The sequence below is a fragment of the Cupressus sempervirens genome, chromosome 5 (genome assembly GCF_028749045.1).
Source record: "Cupressus sempervirens isolate cs-2001-9-10 chromosome 5, ASM2874904v1, whole genome shotgun sequence".
Taxonomy (NCBI): Eukaryota; Viridiplantae; Streptophyta; class Pinopsida; order Cupressales; family Cupressaceae; genus Cupressus; species Cupressus sempervirens.
The window spans coordinates 46501788-46524981 of record NC_143122.1 but is presented as its reverse complement, the minus strand read 5'-3'; the positions used below and the strand labels follow the sequence as shown (position 1 = coordinate 46524981).

Below are 23194 nucleotides of genomic sequence, written 5' to 3'. Positions count from 1 at the left end.
CTACTCAGCAAAAGCTAAACCGAGTTCAGAAGATGAACCAAAACCTGTTGATCAGAAGAGGATAGGTAGAGGTGAGTTTAAGGGTAATTGTTTCAAATGTCATGAAGAAGGACATAGATCTTATGATTATCCATAGAAGGCTAGTGATAGAAGGGTTGTTGTTGTGAATGAGGTTAAAGACCATAAACTTGAGCAAGGAGAAAGTTTATTGGCTTGATGAGTATTGGATGGTTAGGGCACATTGGATTCTTGTTAGAGGACTAGTTTTTTCAGGATTCGTTGTAAGTTTTGTGGTAAAGTTTGCAATGTGATTGTGGATGGTGGTAGTAATAATAACCTTGTTGCGGAGGAGATGGTTCAAAAACTTGGTTTGAAGAGAGTGAGACATCCTTATCCTTATAGGATTGGTTGGTTGCGAGGTGAGCATGCTTTAGAAGTGAGGGAGCAGTGCCTTGTTGATTTCTAGATTGGGCAGTATAAGGATCAAGTGTTGTGTGATATTGTGGACATGAACAATTGTCATGTGTTGCTTGGTAGACCTTTGCAGTATGATTGCAAGGTTGTGGATGATTCTGTCAAGAATGTGTTTACAATTGAGAAAGGTGGCAAGAAGCATTCGTCGATTCCTTTGTGGAATGAAGAGGTTGGTAGAAGGAACCTGAGTATTGGAAGCTAAGTTGAGTTGGCAGATTTTGAAAGTGTTAGCAATCAGTTTGGATAGAAAACCTATGGAACACCAAGTACGGAAAAGTGGAAGAAGAGCAAGGGAAAGAGTGTCCAAGCTAAAGACTGAGGACATGTGTGTGAAGAACCAGTTCGAGATTTATGTGTTAGATCTCGATAGATGTTCTTCTAGCTATTGAGAACATCTTTTTTCACTTGGGGAGACTGATGCAAGATCATCTTGGGGTAGTTGGCTATCTTTTATGATTAAAGGATTTTGGTGGGGTTGAGTGGACCTATTTGGGTCTTGGGTAATTAATTTTGATGTATTTAATAATTATTGTAAGCTTTTAAAGGCATTTGGTATTTAATTTCTACTGGAGGCCGACTTATGGCTCTTTAAGTAGTTGACTGGGCCGACTTGTGGCTTAGTTGGGTATAAGTAGGGGTTGTGGTGAAGTCTTTAGTCATTATTCATCCATCTTGGAGAAGAGATGGTAGAGGAGCAAATTTTGAGAAAGGCTAGTAGTTGAGGCTTGGGAAACAAGAAGATTGCTTGGTGAGCTTACGAGTACCTGTTGGATCTTCCTTGGAGGTTTCTACCAGTGTGGATCTAGACTAGCTAGGGTTTGGGTTGGATCTTGAGGGATCTTGCAGAACTATTACTTGCTCTGTATTTGGTTATAAGTGGGAAGATCTTACAGCCCAACACATAATCAGTTATATCTATGAATAAAGAGTTGTGATTTGATATCAGATCTTGCATTGTTGTTTATCTTTTGTTATGTGGTTATTTGATGGGGAGTAGGACATCCCCTTTGGGGATTCTCCTTCCTTGCACTACATCAGTACTAAACAAGACAACCCTTCATACTCACACATCATACCAATTTGTATTGGACTAACCTTTCCTCTTCAATTGGATCAAACTGGAAATAAAAATTATTTGATTATCATTTTGTTGGAATCAACAACACCAAATTAAGTTTTTCGAGTCTGGTCTCGTCATATTCCAACTATCTATTGCAACAAAAAGAGACACACCATTTGGTTTTCTCATGTTCTTATAACATCCTAAGTTATATCTATATCACATTTTTGCAACTAATTATAATTTGGATGTGGAGTTGTCCTTAATTACGGCCACACATAAGGATTAACATTAAGTGTTCTTCCACTAATAATTTCAATTAAAGTTTTACAAAAAATTTTATACTATAAATTATTAAATATAAATATTGTATAATTATTATTAAAAGCCATATAATAGAATTTAGCAATTTTAAAAATAATGTGTAGAAGAAAAATTTCACTTGCCTTTCATACTTGTATAATCATATTAATTATAGATCGTGATTAAATATTACTATATTATAAGTGTGATTTTACTATTTAAAATTTCATTTTAATTAAAAAAATGATTAATTATCTTTAATTTAAATTTTAAATTTTTTTTATTATTCTTCATATTTAAATATACTACTTATTTTCTCCAAGTGCATATTTCTTAATATATAAATTTTAATAAACTAAAAGATTAATTTTAGCCTTTATTTAAATTTTAATTAACTACATATTTTTGCATGCAATCTTCATGCAACAAGACTTATAAAGCCATATCTAAAATCAAATTTATTATAGAAATTTTAATGAACTTAAACATTAATTTTATTCTTTATTTAAATTTTATTTAACTACATACTTTTCTATGTACTCTTCATGCAACAAGTCTTATAAAGCCAAATCTAAACTTAAATTTATTATAAATATTTTCATTTAAAAAAATTAATGATAATTTGTAACAAGTAATAGCTAATCAATCATTTTAAAATATATAATTAATAAATATACATATTTTTATATTTAAAATCAATTATGTCATGACATATGATTATATTTCTTATACCCCTCTCTTCATATCTCCTCTCTTTCTTTATTTCATTTTTCATCTACATACATATACTTTCCTTCGCCACTGAAATGTCGCTCTTGTCTTATATCTAATTATGAAATACATTAATTAAATACAAAACATATTTAGATAAAATAAAGGAAAAGAAAAGTTTGATTTTGTAAATGTTTAATGTTGGGTATTTCATTTTTCTCATGAGAAATGAGTTCTCTTAATCACTATTCATAAAATACTGATCAATGAATTTGATTAAGGTAATATCTATGAATTGCACTTACATATATATAATGCCACCATGATATTCTGGTAATATCAATGAATTGCACTTAAAATAGACAACTAATCTTAATGGCAATATCGCAAGTTAAAAATATCTCCTACTTACCTAAACAAATGTTTAGTGATATGTCCGTAGTGGCACATGTGAAGACCCCACAGCATAATCGGGTCCTCTTTACCTTTTGACCGTTTTAAGTCAATAGAAATGGAGACTCCAGCTCTATTGACTGATCGAGTTGTTTGAACAAGTACTCTGTCTAGGCTCCCCATTGCAACATATATCCTGGACAGATTATCATTGTTCAGAAGTGGGAAAAACAGTGTTTTCCGGAATCTTGTGGCAAAACAGATGTATTATGTGATGGAGAATAGAGTGATGTTGGCGGTGATATTGGGCTGCCTGAGTTTGTTTGCATTGCAGGCTAATGCTCAAACAGCCACAAATGTGAGGGCAACTTATAATAATTATAATCCTCAAAATATCGGGTGGGATTTGAACACGGCATCTGTTTACTGTGCAACGTGGGATGCAGACAAGCCCCTCGAATGGCGTAAGAAATATGGCTGGACTGCCTTCTGCGGACCAGTTGGCCCAACCGGAGAAGCCTCTTGCGGGAAATGTTTAAGGGCAAGTGATCACTCTATAGATCTGAATTAGCAGTTTCTTCATATGATCCTCTATTTATTTTTTGTTGGTTTGGCAAATTTTTCTTGTTGGACAATCTTAGATTTCAATATATGTGACTTTGGAGCATATTTCTTCTCTTCAATTTATTTAAGATTGTGTGTTTTGTATGACACATGTTTTATTAATCCGTTCAAAATTTTGTAAAACTCTTGGATTATATTCTGTGAATTTAGATTTTAGATTATATCTCTGCACTTGCTCTTTGAGGTAGAGCCTCTCTGGGATCACAAGGATTCTTGGTCACCCCATGAGTAAGGGAGTGCTCATCAATCTTGATGTTTATGCTCAAGGAGCTTGTTTATTTGACAAGTCAGCATACTTCGACCTACAAGTAGGTATAATATATCCCTGTCGTTGGGTTTTTAGATTTCTTGAAACTCTTCACGCCCATCTGATGAATTTTTTATCCAAACAATGCTGCCATTGTCAAGATTATGTGAATTGTCTTGATTTTTACTATGGGGACACAAGAATCATCATAACTCTTAACCAGAAGTTAGGTCTTCTACTTTTACATGCTACCGTCTAACTACTGGATTTGGAAAACAGTATTGTTCTTTGCAAAAGGGAAACTAGAATGTGACTCTGAGAAGAAGTACAGTAATAGAATCTACGTTTGCGCTATGCTTCAAGGCCTACCAATGCAGCATTCAAAGGGAAAAACACTACACAGAATTTAATGTGGTAACAAAATATTAAAAGGTTTAACTTATGTCAGATTTGTGTGAATACTACAGTGAGTAAGGATCTTCCCCGTATCACCTCGCCCACAAATTTTGGTAATTGACGGCTACAAACTGTAATCTAAGAACTCTTCATATGTTGCTACCAAATGCCTCAAACCAAGTCACTCCAATAGAAATTGCTTAGTTTATAGAAGGAAATAAACGGTTTAGAAATAAAAGGAAACAAGAATCAAAAGATTGACCTGAAAAGATTTGGAAACTGGAAGGAGTGGAGCGTCATATTCATAAGGGGGTTAGCATGCAAGAACTGAGGAAAGCTCAAGTAAATATTTATCTTTGTCATACTGCAGAGCCGCAAGGGAGGGTAACTCATGATTGCAGGGTTTCAGGATTGAATGGAAAGGTCGGGATGAAAGCCTCTGAAAAATGTGGGCTTTAGCTCTTTATCAAGTCAGAGTTGTGAACAGAGAAACCTATCACTAAATTGCAACACCAACCAGGATTATTAAACATTCAACATAGTAACATAATATAAAACATAGTATATATTCAATTGAACTTTCAAAAATCAAATTTTAAATAGAAATTCAAATACCCTTTCCGATGGCAGCATAGTTGCGGAATTGCCAAAATAGGGGTACTTGGGAAGTGTGGGATAAGAAGCTTGTCAGAGATCTTTTCTGCAAGAGATTTTGTAAATTCAAGGATCTGGTGTTTCAGGTTCGGAAGTGAAAAAGCGAAAAACAAATACAGAGGGATTGTCTAGTCAAAGTTGGTGTTACTTTGGAGCATTTTGGCTTCAACCAGTCTCTCGAGTCAATCTACATAAATAGTTTAATTGACATTAGCTCCATTGAATCAATTTACCTGCAGTGTTAGAATTTTGGGATGTTATAAATTATTCAATATTCTAAATTTTTATGATCGAAATCTACATTTTATATAATTTGATGGAGTGCTCTTATGGTGTTGCTATGCAGGTGACAAACCGAGACACAAAAGCACAGACAACTGTAAGAATAGTTGATCAATGTTCCAATGGAGGCCTTGATTTGGACGTCAATGAATTCAACAAGATTGACACAAATGGCAATGGATATAATGCTGGTCACCTGCAGGTGGATTATCAATTTGTTGACTGTGATGATAGCATAAAGAAGGTCATATCAGTCAACTTAATACTAAATATAATATAAAAAGACAGAGATGGGAATGATGAACGATGAATCAAAGGATCAATGGCTTGGAATATAAGGACATTTTTTTTTAATAAAGGTCAGGGCTACATATATACATAGATGAGAGTGGATTTTTTTTAATTAAAGGTCAAAGCTACATATATACATAAATGAGAATGGAACTTAAATACCTATATGAAGACAATGTTGGCCTTATGTGAGCCATGTTTCTACTTTCAAGAAAGTCAACTGCTCAAAGATATGATATCTTGTCACTTTCTATTATAACCCAATGCTAGGTCATGTGTAATTTTAACTTAATAATTATGCATAATGCATAGAAGAGTGAACGTGTACCGAACATAGGAAGAAATGATTGATAAATATTTAATACCTGCATGACAATAGATCTGGAGATGGCAGAGAATGTCATCAGCCTCTACAGCAAAAGATGTTTCCTGAAACTTATCATATTAATATATGTATTCTTCACTTTCAGTGGCTTCTAAGTCTAACGTATGGTGGCAGTTGTATACTGAAATGAATTTTGTACTGTCAATTTATATCATAAAAAAAACATTAGTTCAACTAAAGCAATCAGATGCAAAATTCAGCATATAGTAGTGTACAACTATTACTAGTCTGTTTACCGACGGAATTGTTTTATTTTAACTAATTCTATTTATTTATATAGGAGGCTTGAAAGAAATCAAAGGGAAGCAAACAACAATCTTAAATTCAAACATGATATTAATAAAGTTTGATATTATATCTTATTTCAAAAGGAATAACAGCAAATAAAACCAAATGCAGCTATAGGAAGTTATAGTGTTTGAGCAACCTGTTCGCTTCTCTGACTCCACTTAAAAAGGCAGCATGGGTCGTTGAATAATAATTCTTATCAGTAGCCTCCCCTGCAAAAAGTATTTGGAGAGGTTTTTTGTTAAAATCCTCAGGATACGGCAATGGCTCTGCTAATTGTTCAATATCTTCACCTGAAGAACCCAGGGGGACATAGCTATAAGACCCCCAAAACAGAGGATTTGTACCCCATTTGCTTCTAAGGACGGCATCAATCACAGGCATTTTGTCCTCATCGTTGTTACTGATCTTCCTAGGATTGATGCCAAACGCAGAGAGGGTAGTCAGCATCCCATGGGTGATGTCATCATCTGACAAGGACTCCATTTGTATTGCTTCCTTTCCCGCAAGCCATGAAGCAACAATTCTAGAATTATTGTGAATGGGCGTCATGGAATAGGTCCTCCTCATCCAGCATGGAATACCTCCATTTTCACACTCACTATCACCGCCACTATCTTGTACTTTACGAAATACAAATACAAGGCCTGGTACATCTGAAATACCAGAACTGAAGTGCATGTGCAACTTATCTACCACCCCAAACCCAAGCCTACTAATTGCATCAACCTTTTTTGATGGCAATGGAGGTTGAAATCCCCCAAAATGAAGGCCATCTACCTCATCCTTTCCACTATCAACATCATTCTTCTTGCAACCTTCTATACAAGATTTCAGTACACCCAATGAAACAGTCAAAATCACATGATCGGCCTCAATATCAGGCCCTTTCAGCAACACGGGCCTATTCCCATCACAACACCACTCAATCCTCTCAACCCTAGCATTAAACATTATGCTTCCTTCTGGAAGCTTACTTACAAGTTCGTTCACCACACTAGAAAAGCCCCTAGGTATAGGCAATTGCTCCCCTGGATACTCCCTATACTCCCCGCAAGCTTCTAAATCCAAATTATCCAAATCATCTGCAGCAGTTATACTTCTCTGCAAATTACCCTGAGTATAAAACACAGCCTCCTGCAATGACCTCAAATTCCAATTGGATGCCCTGGGAGAAGAAATTTGACATTGATCCTTCTTATCAGCTTCCTCAAAATATTTATCTAACCCTTTTCTTAAATAGTCTCCCAAGCTTCTACAATCCCTAATCAACTCCTCCAGCCTGTGCTGTTCCACTACATTTGCCAAATTTATCTCAGTTTTGGTCTGTTGCAGCACCATAGATAGCAAACGCCTATAGTAACTCACCATCGGAGCAACCACGGGATGGGGAACAATGAATCCACCTTCAGCAATAGCAGGGGTAGCCAAAGGAAAACCGTTCATGAACTCCCATGGCTTGCTATTATCGCTCATAGCACCAATCTGCTTAGCAATGGCATAGATGGGGCTTCCTTCAATGCCATGAATCCATGTAGCACCTGATTCCACATTCTCACCGTGGAATTCAGCACTGCAGATCCTTCCTCCTGCTCGATTGCTTGCTTCTACGACGAGAAGATCAAAGGGGATAGAGCCATCGCTGCTTCTACAGGCTTCGATTAGCCTATTCGCGGCAGAGAGGCCCGCCATTCCTGCCCCAACAATAGCAATTCGAGGCTTCCTAGCTAAGCTCATGATGAACTCACCGATACACTCACGTGTTGAAAGATATTCAAAAGTCCAATATTAGTACACCCAACTGGTGAAATTGAATCTTTCAAACTCTATATCAATATACGCAACTGGACAGATGATTGAGAAACCCTATAATGTTTTTGGTTGGTGCAAACCCTATAATGTCATTTTAGATGCAAACCCTAAATTGATTCAGAAGCTCTTTATCCGCATTACATAACTGGTGATAAAGATTCTGAAGCCCAATTTCAGTCTGCACATATAGTAAAGTCAATTCATGATTCCTACTGTAATATACCCAACTTGGTGATATGAATTCCAAGCCCTGGCACTATTCCCGACTGTAGCAAATGATTCAGGAACCCTTAAAACAATTCGTGAAAATGATTGAGACCAGCCAGTTTTTTGTTTGTGAGTGTTTGACTTAAGGCGGGGAGAATATATTGTATGGTCTCCAAAACAAAATCATGTCCGGCAACGTCTATACAGCCACGGAAACGCACTTTCTTACGAAGGAGAGGACTTTATAATTTTTTTTGAAAAGTTACAAAAAGCAATGTAAAGGAATTGCATTTTTGTGGCTGTATAGCCACAGGCGGAAAAATGGACAATACAATAGATTTCGCTGAAATTTTCAATATTTGTTCTTCATGATTTCTAAAATTTTCAACATTTGTTCTTAATGATCTATATGTTTTGTAATCGAAAACAACACAAATTTTGAGAAACAATCACTGTACTTTTGGAGATCTGAAGATTTTTTTTTTTTTTGACATTTGGTACATTTTTTCCGGAGCATAGTCGACGTCATGTGAGGACATGGTCCCCGCCGTGTGAGAGGGTCTGAAATCTGATGACCACGTTACTGAGTTTTTTTTTTCATATATCATTTCAATGTAGAAAAATATTAATTTGACACCTTGTATCCCATCTTTCATTAGAGTGAAGTAGTGGATCTTTTCTAGGGCATTGGCTAAGACTTAAATCTTATCAAGGGGACAATACTAAGTTTAGAAGAAGAAGAAAATATTCCCCGTAACAAGATTTTGTTAGAAATAGATAATATTGAGAATGGGGGGGAGTGAATCAGTATTCTACAAAATTTTTCTCACAAGTGAATATTGTTAATTACTTTATAACTTGCATATGAAAGTAAACCAACAATGTTGAACAGTAAATATAACCATACACAAAGAGAATTCATAACACCATTATTTGTTAACTAGGGAAACCCTGCCTAAAGGAAAACCTTGATGGGGTTGATACCCACTAGATGATCCACTAAACAAAAGAATCATGTTAAGGGTATTGACCCTGTTAGGAGTCAATGAAGTACATATAGTGGCTTGATTCCTTGTTAGAGGATTAGGCCTTGTTAGAAGCCTCAACCCTATTAGGAGTTGCTTCAACCCTATTAGGAGTTGGTAGATCAAATACAATGTATGCAAGAAGAGCCCACTACCCTAACATGCAATAATCAATAAAGTTTTTCACAAGTATAAGTATACATAGAATACTTTCTCACTGCTAAAACTTGCACTTTCTCTGATCATACATCAAATCTTGCATCACATAAGACTCGCATATCTTTCAAGTTGTCTTCACAATAGTTTGCATGTCACACGTCTTTCACATAAACTTCACATTATTTGTGCAAGATAATATCTCTACTTATATCTCGCAAATTAAAAATTCTCTGCTCAGTCAACCTTCATGTCTTCACATGCTTGACAAAATATAAAATCACTTATGAGTTGATATCCACAAAGTCATCTTATCATGACTTAGTAATTATTTTGTCACCAAAATAATTCCTTTTAAGTCGTACAACTCATATTTCTGATATGCTCTATTATGTTTTGTCAAATACCTGAACTGATATTTTAATTGTAACTTGCATCATATTGTTTGTACATATCTGCGCACTAAGTTATGTCATCATGACATTGCCATAATGTTATGTTCAACTGCACATGAGCTAACTCGAAGTGTGTCATCCGTACACATCACATTTGTCTCTATACTGTTGCAAATTGTCTAACACTTAGACAATTTTCTATATGTAAATGCATAAATGAAATGTTGAATACATGCCATAAATGAAAACTCTCTAGATATCTGACTGACCATATTGCCAACAGATTTATGTTTTAGTTTATGTTTTATAAGTTATCTCTTTTTTACAAGGTCACCCATATTAGTATGATAAACTATCTTATAGCATTTCTCACTCTAGTGTTCAACATTGGGTGATTTACAAAAGGTCATCCATACTAGTATAACAAACTATTTATGGAACATAGACCAATGAATTTGACTAAGAAATTATACAATTAAGTTCTTGATAGTAGTGTTGGAAATATTCAAGATATAATAGGTTACTGAGAGGGGAGGGGTGAATCAGTAACAATAAAACTTTCAAGTCAATTCAGAATAACCATATACAACATTCACTCATCTAGCCTGCTGCATAAAAGAACTATTAAACATTTAAACCATATATGCACAGAGATTTGGTGACCCAGAAACGTTCCAAAATAGAAAGTAAAACTGGGGTGGGGATGATACCCACAAAGCTTCGTTACTGCAGTATGAAGTTGGCCGCTTAAGGCTTACAATGATCACTTCTGGTGATCTGCCCTGTTAGGAGCACATAGGATTGCTAGATCCACCTTGTTAGAGGATTTACAAACATACTTTACAAGTATGCACTCTATTAGGAGATTTGAATAAAGACAGTTAAGTCTACCCTATTAAAGGATTTACAAGAATGATTCACCTGTTAGGATGAACCAACAAATCAACTTACAACTTTGACTGGATTCTTTATTGTAGATCACCTTCTGTGATTGTTGAAATCATTTCTGCTCCTTGTAGACCTTGCTGAGTATTCTTTACTGCTGATGAATTCGCATTATCATAATTCCATATATTCCACTTCTCATATCATATCTTATGTCCCTTTTTTTTTGTGCAATATTCTATATCTTATATATCTATTGAATGATATAATACATTAAATATATATACCATTCCAATAATTATTCATACAAAGTCGGCCAAACACATGTAAACAAAATATAACTGAGTCGGCCAAATAGTAAAATAAACTCGGGTTCTTCAGACAGACTTGATGACCTTCTGATACGCGACATCCACTATGTTACTCGGCATCGTCATGCACTCGGTAGAGGTAGGGGCTTGGTTCATACTAGTCATACAACATTGCCTGGAACTCGGTAACCATTGGTGACTCGGTAGATATAGTGTCACTCGGTAGAAACTAACTTCTTCGTTAACCTCCTGAGCTCGGTTATCACTGAGTCCTTCTTCACTCGGTCATCACTGAGTGCTTCCTCACTCGGTTAATACTGAGTGCATCTTTAATCGGTTTAACACTAAGTGCATCTTCACTCGGTTAACACTAAGTGCTTCTTCACTCAGTTAATACTAAGTTCATCTTCACTTGGTTCACACTAAGTGCTTCTTCACACGGTTAGAACTGTGTCTTCGATGCTCGGTTTGGACTGTATCTTTGACACTCGGTTTGAATTGTGTCTTCAGTGCTCAGTTTGAACTGTGTCTTCAGTGCTCGGTTTGAACTGAGTTGCCATCACTTAGTCTGAACTGTATTACTCGGTGCTCAGTTAGAAATGTGAGATGAGCGTTGTCACTAATGGCAAATAACTTTATGCCAACAATCTCCCCCTTTGGCATTAGTGACAAAAACAATTATGATTCAAAGTTTATGTGCAAAAATTGGCATACAGTTCTGAATTTTCAAAATTGATCTTTGCAAGTCTTATTACACATATCTTTCTTACATGTATCTCCCCCATACAATATGCACAGTTTACACATATCTCTTGCACAATTATCTCTTGGAGTGTGCTATCTCCCCCTTTTTGACAATAATGCCAAATTAAACAATATATATTTACACAGAGATTTCAAAATGAGAGATAAACTCAGAATGTACCTTGAGAATAAGAGCCAATATCTTATCCCAATTTTCTTGCAAAAGTTTGCTGGTGGAGAGTGCTATTTGAACTTCTGCAGAGAGTTCAATCATATGATCTACAATTGAGAAGTTTTTGTCATGAATCAATGATTTGGAATGGGAAATATGCTTCTGCATTGTGTCCATGACAGGAAGGATCATATTTTGGATGTCAATCAGAGTACACCTAATCCTTGCTTTCTCTCTCAACAATTCTGCCTGTTTTTCTAACAAAAATCTTATTCTGAGATGATGGGATGAACTTGAACTGTGGTCAAGCTGCAACATTTGGGCACTGACCTTCATATCCTCATCAATTTTATTCAACTTTTCTTTGATTTCCTTAGTATACTCGGTAACATCACCAAGTTTTCCAAAAAGTGAAGTTACATTATTAAAAGAATGTTCAAAATTACTCAAAATTGTAGACAATTCTACCTGTTTTAATGCAATATGCTGAGCAATGTGCTCAAGCACCTTATTGTCAAATTTCTTCTCTGCCTTTTCAATCAATTTTTCTTGGCCGGAGGTATCCTCATTGAATTTATATACAACCTCTTCTAACTGAATCAAAATGTGTTGAGTAGAATCTACTTCAACACCTATAGCCTCTATTAGAATATTCTTAGCACTTTCAATAATACTATATTCCTAGTCTCTCTCATGCCTCAGTTGTTTTTGCCTTGCCTTCTGCTCTAATAGCTGACTGGTCATTCTCATTTCATCGACTAATGCAGTATCCAAATCTATCTTAGGAATGACAATGTCCTTATCCAAGTCTATTTCCTCATCCACTGCCTTGCTGGAAAACAGGTATCTCTTTGCTTTTCCTGCAGTGACTTCACCTTTTCCCTTTGAAACTGAAACAATAGTTGATGAGGCTGGACTGGCTGACAAAACTGGAATAGGACTAACTAGAGGAAGACTGAGAGAAGTGCTAATAGTATCAAAAATTGATGTTCCTCCCAAGATTGATGTGCAGGTTGGAATGGGAGAACTAACAGATGCAAAAATTGGAGCAGATGAAATTGTCAAAATTGAAGTACCAGTGGGTACATTTACTATACACTCTGCAGTAGAAGTTGATATGCTTAATGAACTTACTGTTGTAGCTGATGATGACTCGGTCAATGAAGATAGCTACAGCTTGGTTGATGAAGTGGTAGACACTTGCATAGATGGTACCCGGAGCTGAGAGGAGACAGGTGAAGATTGAGCAATTGATAAAGCTATTGTGCACACAATCTCACCAGTAGAAGCTATCTCCATAGTTGATGAAGTTGCTTTAGGTGGAGAGTGAGGAAGAGATGTAATGACTTTGGCTGCAATTTTTACAAGATCATCTTCCTCCTTAGCTTGTTCAGCTTCTTCTTCCTCCATTTCATCTTCCTTGTCTTCTTCCTCAACATTTATCATCATTGAATGTAGATCCCCTAGAATATCTTCAATATCATCATCATCACTGCTATCATTGTCCTTGATTTCAACAATATCCTCACTGAATTTATGTAGATGATAGATATTTTTTCACATGTTTGTTGCATCATTTACAACATGCTCAATGTCTTTTATTAGTATCAAACAAGTGTGGAATCTAATCATCATATTACCTTCATGATCTTTCAGTGATTTCTTCACTTCTGCATCAGTGAGACTCGGCAGGAGATTCTTTAGGGTTTGCTCAAAGATATCCTTGAAAATCTTGATTGTAGTTTCCCATCTTGGTTGCAACCTCTCCAATATCTCTTTAGGGATTTGAGAGGCAATCTCGTCTAGAGAGTATTTCCATCTTCCCATTTTACTCAATACCAGTTCCTCAATCTGCATTTTCTCCTGTTCCGTTCTTGTTTCAAACTTCAATGCTTTGAAGTTTGTGAAGCTAGCACCTACTTCTAATTCCTTCAACCTTGCCTCAAATGTGAGTGGAGGCTTGACAAGTACAGGTTCCTTCTTCCCTTGTCTTGTTCTCCTGGAGAAGACTGTAGTAGCTTTCTTTTTAGGTTTGGTGATAATCACCTTACCTTTCTTCCGTTGACGCTCCTCTTCTTTTTCTGACTTGGTTTCCTCTTCTTCTTCATCATCTTCTCCTTTCCCTTTAGTAATCATTAGAGGACCAACTTCTGTTTTTAGCTTTGCAATCCTCCTCTTTCTTTGCTAATGACCTGAGGGATTTTGATTTGAAGCTCAATTCTAGCCTTAGCTTCATCATAAGTTCCAAAGACTAGTTGCTTTGGGTCTACTGGTTCATTCACCAGTGCTTCTATGATATCTCTGGTTTCATCAATATTGACCTCATAAGGAAGAGGTTTCACCCATGCAACTCGGGGCCTAACTGCCTGTATGTATACTTTGTCACAATCTACCATAAAGCATACATCTTCTTTGTATTCCTCAACCAGTATAGGTGGAATCTGGAACCTATTGTTCATTCTTTCCTTAAAATCTTTAAAGTAATTATCCAAAACACTGTCAAAATTTTCACCTAACTCTGCAATGAACTCATTTATTTGATAAAGAACGGGAATATCTTTTCCCCATACTACTGATCCTTTTGATGGAAAAGACTTTTGAACATAGAAAAATAAACAGATCAAAAGTGAACCGAATTTGCAGGAGTTGTTCTTTGAAGTCCTTATGCTTTCCATATTTTTATTAAATTGAGACAAAAACAATTTAGACAGATCAAACTCAACATTCTTCTTTACTATCTTATATACTAAATCTACTGCTTCACAAGGTACATTGTTTGGATGGCTCGAACTGTAAATTTTATGAGCAATGACGTGAATACCAAATCTTAATTCAGCGTCAACTACTGTACTGAGCTTAAGTCCTCTACCATCCCATTCTGCTTGGGTTAGCCTTTGCAATTCTTCTCGACCTAGGGTTTTGGTAGACTTAGCTTTGCTCAACATGGGAAGGCCAGTAATCTTGTTAATCATTTTCTTTGTGATAAGCACTAGTTGCTCTAACCAGAATTTCCCATTGTGAACCCGACGGAGTACATACCTAACCCATTTAACTTGAAAATTCCTTGGCAAATGTGAAATGTGGGTTAACCCTTTTTTTTCAAGATGCTTATGCTCGGGTTTCAAATTTCCATCTACGCTCATTTCTCCTAAGGCATTATCAATTTCTAGGTTTCCAAGTTCTTGAATAGAACATTTGAAATGAGAGTGAATGTCACTTATAAGGAGTACCTTTGGAGGAATTTGAGACTGAGCATCGTTAGGGTCAAGTGATTCTGCAATTGCTGGTGCCAATTTGAAGTTCGGTGCCTTCCATTCCACACCTTTAACCAGCATTTTTGAGCCTCTCTTTGCCTTGGAGCTGCTACTTCCAGATGCCATTGTTGCTTGGTAAGTGAAGAGAAATTCTGAACAGATTCTTCACCCTTTAAAATTTGCTCGAAATTGCTTTAATCTTGCTTTGGAATCACAGAAGATAACTTAGCTCTAAGTTCGTAGTGAAGAATGAGATCAAATTTTGCCCTTTTTGAAGAAAAATTCATCATAAATGCTTGGTACGATGGTAGATGAAATGACAAGTTTTCATCCACTTTCTCGGTAGATACTATCAACTCGGTGATCAAAAGAAAACATTGATGTACCGACCTAACTTGGTAAGGTCACGATCCGACCTTGCTCGGTTGATATAACTCGGTAAGTGAAACTTTATTGCACCCAACCGAACTCGGTTAAGTCTAGGATCAAAGTGTATTTGAATATTGTTCTGATCATCTTTCTTCTTGTGGAACTGTTTAGGATAATTCTTGGAGGATGCAATTCCATACTTTCTATTATGAATATTAATCGAAAATGGTGGAGTCACTCATTTCTTGAGTGATATTGCCATTGCTTGACTTATCTTGTTCGGTAGATTTTGGAATCCATTGTTGCTTCATTTGCTTCCGAATGTTGTCTGCTTTGATTTTCTTCTCATCTTCAATCCTTTCTATATTCATGCAATTTCTAGCTATATGACCAAGTTCTGTACATGAATAGCACCTTATAGTAGTGTCCTTCTTCCTTAGGTGATGTCTTGCACAATTTATGCTAGTATGTCTGTATTCTCCACAATAGTGACATCTGCACCAAGTGTTGTAGTCCCATCCAAATATGGCTTTGACAAGTTGTTCAGCTGGATCGAATAATTTGGATCTGCATTGGAATGCTTTGTGACCATATTTTTTGCATTTGTGACAGTTGCCTTCAAATTTTGGTTTTTCTTTGCACTCATTTGCTTTGTGACCATGCTGATTGCAATTGAAGCATTTACCATTGAATTTTGCTTTTCCATTGCTCCAGCATTTGTTTGATGTATGACCTAACTTGCCACAATGATTACAAGTGGGTTTTTGATTCCTTTGTTCACCTTGTTTGGAGGATTCACCTTCTTCCTTGTAACCAAGACCAGCTTTACCTTTATGTCTATAAAGATTTTCCTCATTTTGTTGATTTAATTGATTCATATCCGCTTGGGATTTCATCATTCTTTCATTGACTTGCCTTTCAGAGATTAGATCATTTTCCAAGCTTTCATTGATTTGTCTCTCAGTTCTTAAATCATTCTGTAGACTTTCATTGATTTTCTTTTCAGTGTTTAAATCATTCTTTATTCTTTCATTTTGTACTCTGAGAATCCTAATTTCTTCATTTGTATTAGAGAGTTGGTCTATAAGGTCTTCATGCTGATGGGATTGATTATGAATTTTATGGATTTTATCTTCCAATTCTTCTTGTGCTTTGTTTCTTTGTTCCAAAACTTCACATAGCCTAATTGACTATATTTCTTGCTCTCTTTTAAGCTTTCTTACCTCTTCTTGCAGAGATCCATTCTTTTCTAGAAGTTCTTTGATTGCCTTGTCAGCTTCTTCTGAACTACTTGATGGTAACAAATCTTCAATCTTTTCTTCAACATAGTGATGGTCATTCATTTGTCTTGCAAGTTCCTTTCTTCTTTTTAGGGATTGAGAAAGATGCTCCTTTGCTTCTTTGAGTTGAACCATGGCCATTTCTAGATCTAACTTTTCATTTTCAATAACTTTCTCCAGTCTGAATATCTCCATAACTTAGATCTTTGCTCAAGCTATCAAACTTTGTCCTGAGAACCAAAAAGCTCTGATACCAATTGTTGGAAATATTCAAGATATAATAGGTTACTGAGAGGGGAGGGGTAAATCAGTAACAATAAAACTTTTAAGTCAATTCAAAATAACCATATACAACATTCACTCATCTAGCCTACTGCATAAAAGAACTAGTAAACATTTAAACCATATATGCATAGAGATTTGGTGACCTAGAAACCTTCCAAAATAGAAAGTAAAACTGGGGTGGGGATGATACCCACAAAGCTTCGTTACTGCAGTACGAAGTTGGCTGGTTAAGGCTTACAATGATCACTTCCATTGATATGCCCTGTTAGGAGCATATAGGATTGCTAGATCCACCTTGTTAGAGGATTTACAAACATACTTTACAAGTATGCACTCTGTTAGGAGATTTTAATAAAGACGGTTAAGTCTACCCTGTTAAAGGATTTACAAGAATGATTCACCTGTTAGGATGAACCAACAGATCAACTGGATTCTTTATTGTAGATCACCTTCTGTGATTGATGAAATCATTTCTGCTCCTTGTAGACCTTGCTGAGTATTCTTTACTACTGATGAATTTGCATTATCATAATTCCATATATTCCACTTCTCATATCATATCTTATGTCCCTTTTTTTTTGTGCAATATTCTATATCTTATATATCTATTGAATGATATAATACATTACATATATATACAATTCCAATAATTATTCATGCAAGGTCGGCCAAACACAAGTAAACAAAATATAACTGAGTCGGCCAAATAGTAAAATAAACTCGGTTTCTTCAGACAGACTTGATGACCTTTTGATACGCAGCATCCACTACGTTACTCGGCATCATCATGCACTCGATAGAGGTAGGGGCTTGGTTCATACTAGTCATACAACGTTGCCTGGAACTCGGTAACCATTGGTGACTCAGTAGATATAGTGTCACTCGGTAGAAACTAACTTCTTCGTTAACCTCCTGAGCTCGGTTATCACTGAGTCCTTCTTCACTCAGTCATCACTGAGTGCTTCCTCACTCGGTTAATAATGAGTGCATCTTTACTTGGTTAACACTAAGTGCATCTTCACTCGGTTAACACTAAGTGCTTCTTCACTTGGTTAACACTAAGTGCATCTTCACTTGATTAACACTAAGTGCTTCTTCACATGGTTAGAACTGTGTCTTCGATGCTCGGTTTAGACTGTATCTGCGATGCTTGGTTTGAACTATGTCTTCAATGCTTGGTTTGAACTGTGTCTTCAATGCTCGGTTTGAACTGAGTTGCCATCACTTGATCTGAACTATATTACTCAGTGCTCGGTTAGAACTATGAGATGAGTGTTGTCACTAATGGCAAATAACTTTATGCCAACAAGTAGTATCACAATTTGAGTTGCTTTGAAAATAGCTCCTACTAATCACAAATATTAATCTTCAAGCTAATACTTTAGAAGATCCTTTCCAAATCAATTAAATTTTTATTTCAAGATTAATTCCAAAACCAATATTTGACCTAAGAAAATCTCTATCAACCCAACAATTTCTCTCTTTTGTATGTGCATATCATTTAAGAATCTAAAGAACTAAATCTAGAATCATAAATAACTAACTTAACTAGATTGAGATTTTCCACAAGTGGAAAAGCAAGAGTAGACACATTTTTTAGTCTCTCCCTTATAAATAAGGCAAGGAACTAATGTTTCTCATGATGATCCGTAGTTAATTTTTATAACTTAAGTCAATATAATGCTAAAGTTGCAAAAATATTTATTTTTTAATTAATATTCAATAAGCTACAATTTCTATTTTTCTATTGGCTAGTAGCATTTTTGCCAAAGGTAAAATTAATTTTTTAATATCAATATTTAGTTATAATTTAAATCTTATTTTTTAAATGTCAAGTTAGGGTATTTAATGAGACTTAATATTTATGGCATTTTGCAAGTCAAGCAATCTTACCAATAAACTAAGAGTCTTTAACTGCAACTTTGAAACATGCATTTTTTCAATATATAAAAAAAGACACGTACAAAAAATAATCTTATTATTGCATTAATATTTATGAAATACTAAAACCTTTAGAATTAAAAAATGTAATGCCTAAAACTTACGTACAAGACATTTATAATTGGAAACAAATTAATTAAAAGTTTCACCTCTATAAAGAGGGATTATTGGAAGAACCCCTTGAACTACTAATGAGTTTTGAGTTCCTTCAAAGTTCATGATCATTCAGAAATCCATGAAAGTTCCTATTGGGCTGAAAGCCTTAATAAAAGATTAAGATTTAGAGGTGGTATCGGTTTTACAAGTATTATGAGCACTTAATCATGTCTTGATATTCTATAATTGATCAAATTAATTGATATTATTTACAAGTTGAGACTAATAATTGAATTAAAATAATTTGAATATTAACTTGGAATGATTCTTGGTATCTCTCAAAAAAATAAAGTAAAAATGTGTTTCATAATTAAAGTGTGTTCTAATTTTCCTTACTCACAAAAGTAAAAGCACATTGAAGAATCAAAATTTATTGCTTACAATTGTATTATTGTCCTTTATGTTTTTTTCTTATTTAGTAACTATGGTCTAACCAACGTACAAATCTACCTTGTATTTATGATAAAAGGAAGGGACTCAAGCTCCATTAGAGCTCTTGTTCTCTCTAGTGTTCAACACTTTTATTGTGAAACTTTCAAGGAAGGTTCTAAGTAGCATCTTGATATGAAAAACACAATTCTATCAACATTTGATATTTCTAGATCAAGGATGCCCAAGACCACCTTTGACCTCTACTATTAGGCTCAAATTTTAGACAATTTCATCTCTTCCTCTTTTTTTATTTGTAATATATGTCTTCTTATTTTATCTAAGACTTCATGTGCATGTTAACTCTTAGTTTTTTATAGCTTATTCTAAAATCAATCAAGAATTGCTAGATCCACCTTGTGCCTAGTCCCTTTTAATTATATTTAAGCTTGAACCAAGTTGATTCACTCTCCTAAATGTAATCAAGTGGGAATGCGTATCACCAATATATCTGGACACAAGAATCACTTTCTTTAAATGTCCACTTCTCCTCTAGGTGTGTCTAATGCCTCCTTGAGTGCTTGGCATATCACTAACCAAATCATATTCTGAGCTCAAATGACCAACTTACTAAAAATAGTAAGCTTCTAGAAATAGAAACTCTACACTAACATAGCCCTTATTGAAAAAGTCAAAACAAATTTTTTTGGGTGATATAAGATTTCTCTTACACTCAGGATGCTCCTAGATCACTATGACATTTGGTTGTGTAGTTTTTGTGTAGTTAGTTTTCTATGTTAAAAACCTTCATTTTTCATAGTTATCATTTGATCTAGCATCCAAATTACACTTTTTTCATATGAACCCAATTTCCACCATTAGCATACCATGGGTAGAAGACTTGGGCTTGATAAAATATTAGAAAGCCCAAAAAGTGGAACTTGGCCAAAATTCAGCAAAATACTTGGGCAACTTACAAAATTGCTTAAATTTCATCATAAATAATTTTATTCTAAAACTCAATAACAAGATGTGTCCTATTTGGTCGTGAGCACAAAACTAATTTCTATCAAATTTGATTGATTTGAATGCAAGTTGAGTGTGAAATCACATCATCATGTGGAATCCTAATTTACTAATTAGCTAACAATTATTGTAGATTTATGACCATTTCCTTTGAACATCATCTTAATTCAACATAAGTTATAAATTTTATACTACAACATTTTGCTTCTTTCTCTTTCATGTTGTAGTTAAATTTTTGGGAAACTACAATTGAAATAATTATTATGTTGTCATTGATGTCAAAACTACTAATGAGACATTTTTCCATCTGATCTAAATGTCATTTCTATTTGATTGATGAAAAGGATTTGATAAGTTTCTCATAACAAAAGCACATAGAGGATAGGTTGAATTATGAAAAGGAAGCTACAATGGATATTTGATTAGTTAGACTTTGACAAGATAATTTGATTGTTTACATTATGTTACAAATGGAAAAGATGGTGATGTTCAAGACTTGAAGACATGAGATGTGATTAACAAAATGTATAGGCTTGACTAAGGAATAAGACAATAGATTAAGGAACTTGAAGTTCATGTTGAGAGATGCTAATGTTGACCAAGTGCCAGAACAAAGCAAGCCAAGCAATAGTACAAGCGGAGCGAAACTTAGTGTTGACCAAGCATCAACATTGACTTAGTAACAATGTAAGTGCTAAGAAAGAATTTTATTGATGACCAAGTTATCTAGTAATGATTGAGTGTCAAAATTGAGTGTTGATTGACTATCAAAATTGAGTGTTGATCAAGTGATAACATTTTGAATGATTATGAGAAATCTTTATTTCTAGCTGACTTGGTTGATTTCTTGGGATATGGAAAGCGTGTTGAAGATAAAGATTAATGTGTTGGATCATTTAATTTCATAAGAGGATTAGGTGAATGACCTAATGGACGATTTCCATAAGAAGTTTTTAGAAAAGAGAAGGAGGTGAATAGATACAATGAATTTGATAGATTTGATCAAAAACCCTATGATCTATAGTGATTGTGAAAAATGACAAATGACCAGAATTACCCATTTAAGGAGGTAAATGTGCAAACTATTAGAGAGTGTGAGTGTGGAAGTGGATACGTGCATGAGAGACATAGTCAAATCAGTCAAGTTATGTGCAGAGGATGATCAAAGAGTGATCGAGGGTATTCAAGTGCAATGGTTGCATGCACATGAGAAAAAAATCCAGTGAGATGGAACAAAGTTGCTAAGGTTGATAAGAGAATCCAAGAAGAAGGGTTAAGTTTGTTGTGAAGGAGAAGAGTGATTGCTTGAAGGGATGATAAGTGAATCAAGGATAGAGATGTATATGAGGGCTTATCAGAGAATCAACACATGAATAGAACAAATATCTAAAACTACAAAGTGAGTTGTATTCATACATATCAAACCTTGTTGTTTCTTTTTTATCATTATAAATAGTATATCTTTAAATCCTTTAATCAAGGTTGACCTAAAGTCATAAGGACCTAATAGTCTATGTAAATACTTTAACTAGGTGACATTCTAATGGAATGTTCTAAATTCCTCTTACAAATCCACTCCTAATAGGATGATTAAATCCTTTAACCAAGTCACATTTAACAGTATGTATTGTAACCTTTAACAGGGTTGGCTCCTAACAGAGCTCACTTCAAAAGAGTAAAAAATTGGTGACACATTGCTGGTGGATTTTCCCAAATTGGGTTTCTAGATTAAATCCTACTGTCAAACTTGTGTTGAATTTTATTACGGAATTTTAAATTTTAATGATCACATTATGCAAATCTATTATATTAGGATAGTGGACTACTAGTCAATACTGCTATTGAGATTACAGTAGAGATCGAGCAATAGGATAAGTAACACAAAAAATTGTGTAAGTGTTTGCTTGTTCAAATGGTACATATGGACCTTGAGTAACTTATTCACACCCCCCCCCCCCCCGCCCCCTCTCTCGAGCATTCTAAACATTCTAACAATTGGTATCAAAGCAGTGTTTCTTGTAAAGAGAAGTTTGAAAGTACTCAAAGCTAAAGATCGTGACTCACAAAAGGGAGGTACAAAAGATGATCAAAGAGAACTTTCCTACATGGAAAATGTTGATGAGACTACATATATCGAGTATTGGTGATGGTACAATAAACTTTTTGGACAAGGAATATGTGAAGATAATAATTGTTCCTTTGACTATGCAACAACTAAAAGAAAAGTAAGAACATAACTAGATAATGTTGGAGATTGGTTTTATCCCTAAGATATGTTGAGTTTGATGACGTAAAAGAATGTGAAAATGTAAAATAGATGTGGGACAAACTAAAGCCCATATATAGAGATGAAAATGTCTTAAGAGCCAAATCAAAGAGCCTAGGGGGAAAGTTTGATTAAATGAGAATGATAGAAGGTGAGAACATAGTACAATACTACAAAAGAATCAAAGAAGTTATTAATTCTATTCAAGGTGCAAATGGAAATATTGAAGATGAAACCATAATAAGCAATGTATTTAAAGCTCTACTTCCTATATATGCCATTAGGGTTTCTTCAATACAAGAGTTGAGATGTACTCTAGGTAAAAATTTGACTTTGGAAGGTGTAATTAGTAGACCTATTGCTTTTGAGGTGTCCAATTTTGATAATTACATACCTGATACTATTGGATCTGCTTTAAAGTCACAATTGTTTC

At 34.9% G+C, this 23194-nt stretch overlaps 1 protein-coding gene and 1 pseudogene across 2 annotated transcripts; one reads left to right on the top strand and one right to left on the bottom strand.

Moving 5' to 3' along the window:
- The first annotated feature begins 3073 nt into the window (after nucleotides 1-3073).
- On the top strand, nucleotides 3074-5910 carry LOC149554479 (pathogenesis-related protein PR-4-like). The gene is made up of 2 exons (XM_089828532.1): nucleotides 3074-3482; nucleotides 5209-5910. The coding sequence occupies exons 1-2, from the start codon at nucleotides 3204-3206 to the stop codon at nucleotides 5422-5424; spliced, it is 495 nt and encodes a 164-aa protein (XP_089684658.1). The 5' UTR covers nucleotides 3074-3203; the 3' UTR covers nucleotides 5425-5910.
- Nucleotides 5911-6138: 228 nt separating this feature from the next.
- On the bottom strand, nucleotides 6139-8300 carry LOC149554478 (putative polyamine oxidase 5 pseudogene; annotated as a pseudogene). The gene has a single exon (XR_016364376.1). The product of XR_016364376.1 is annotated as a putative polyamine oxidase 5 pseudogene (transcript).
- Between the last annotated feature and the right edge of the window lie 14894 nt (nucleotides 8301-23194).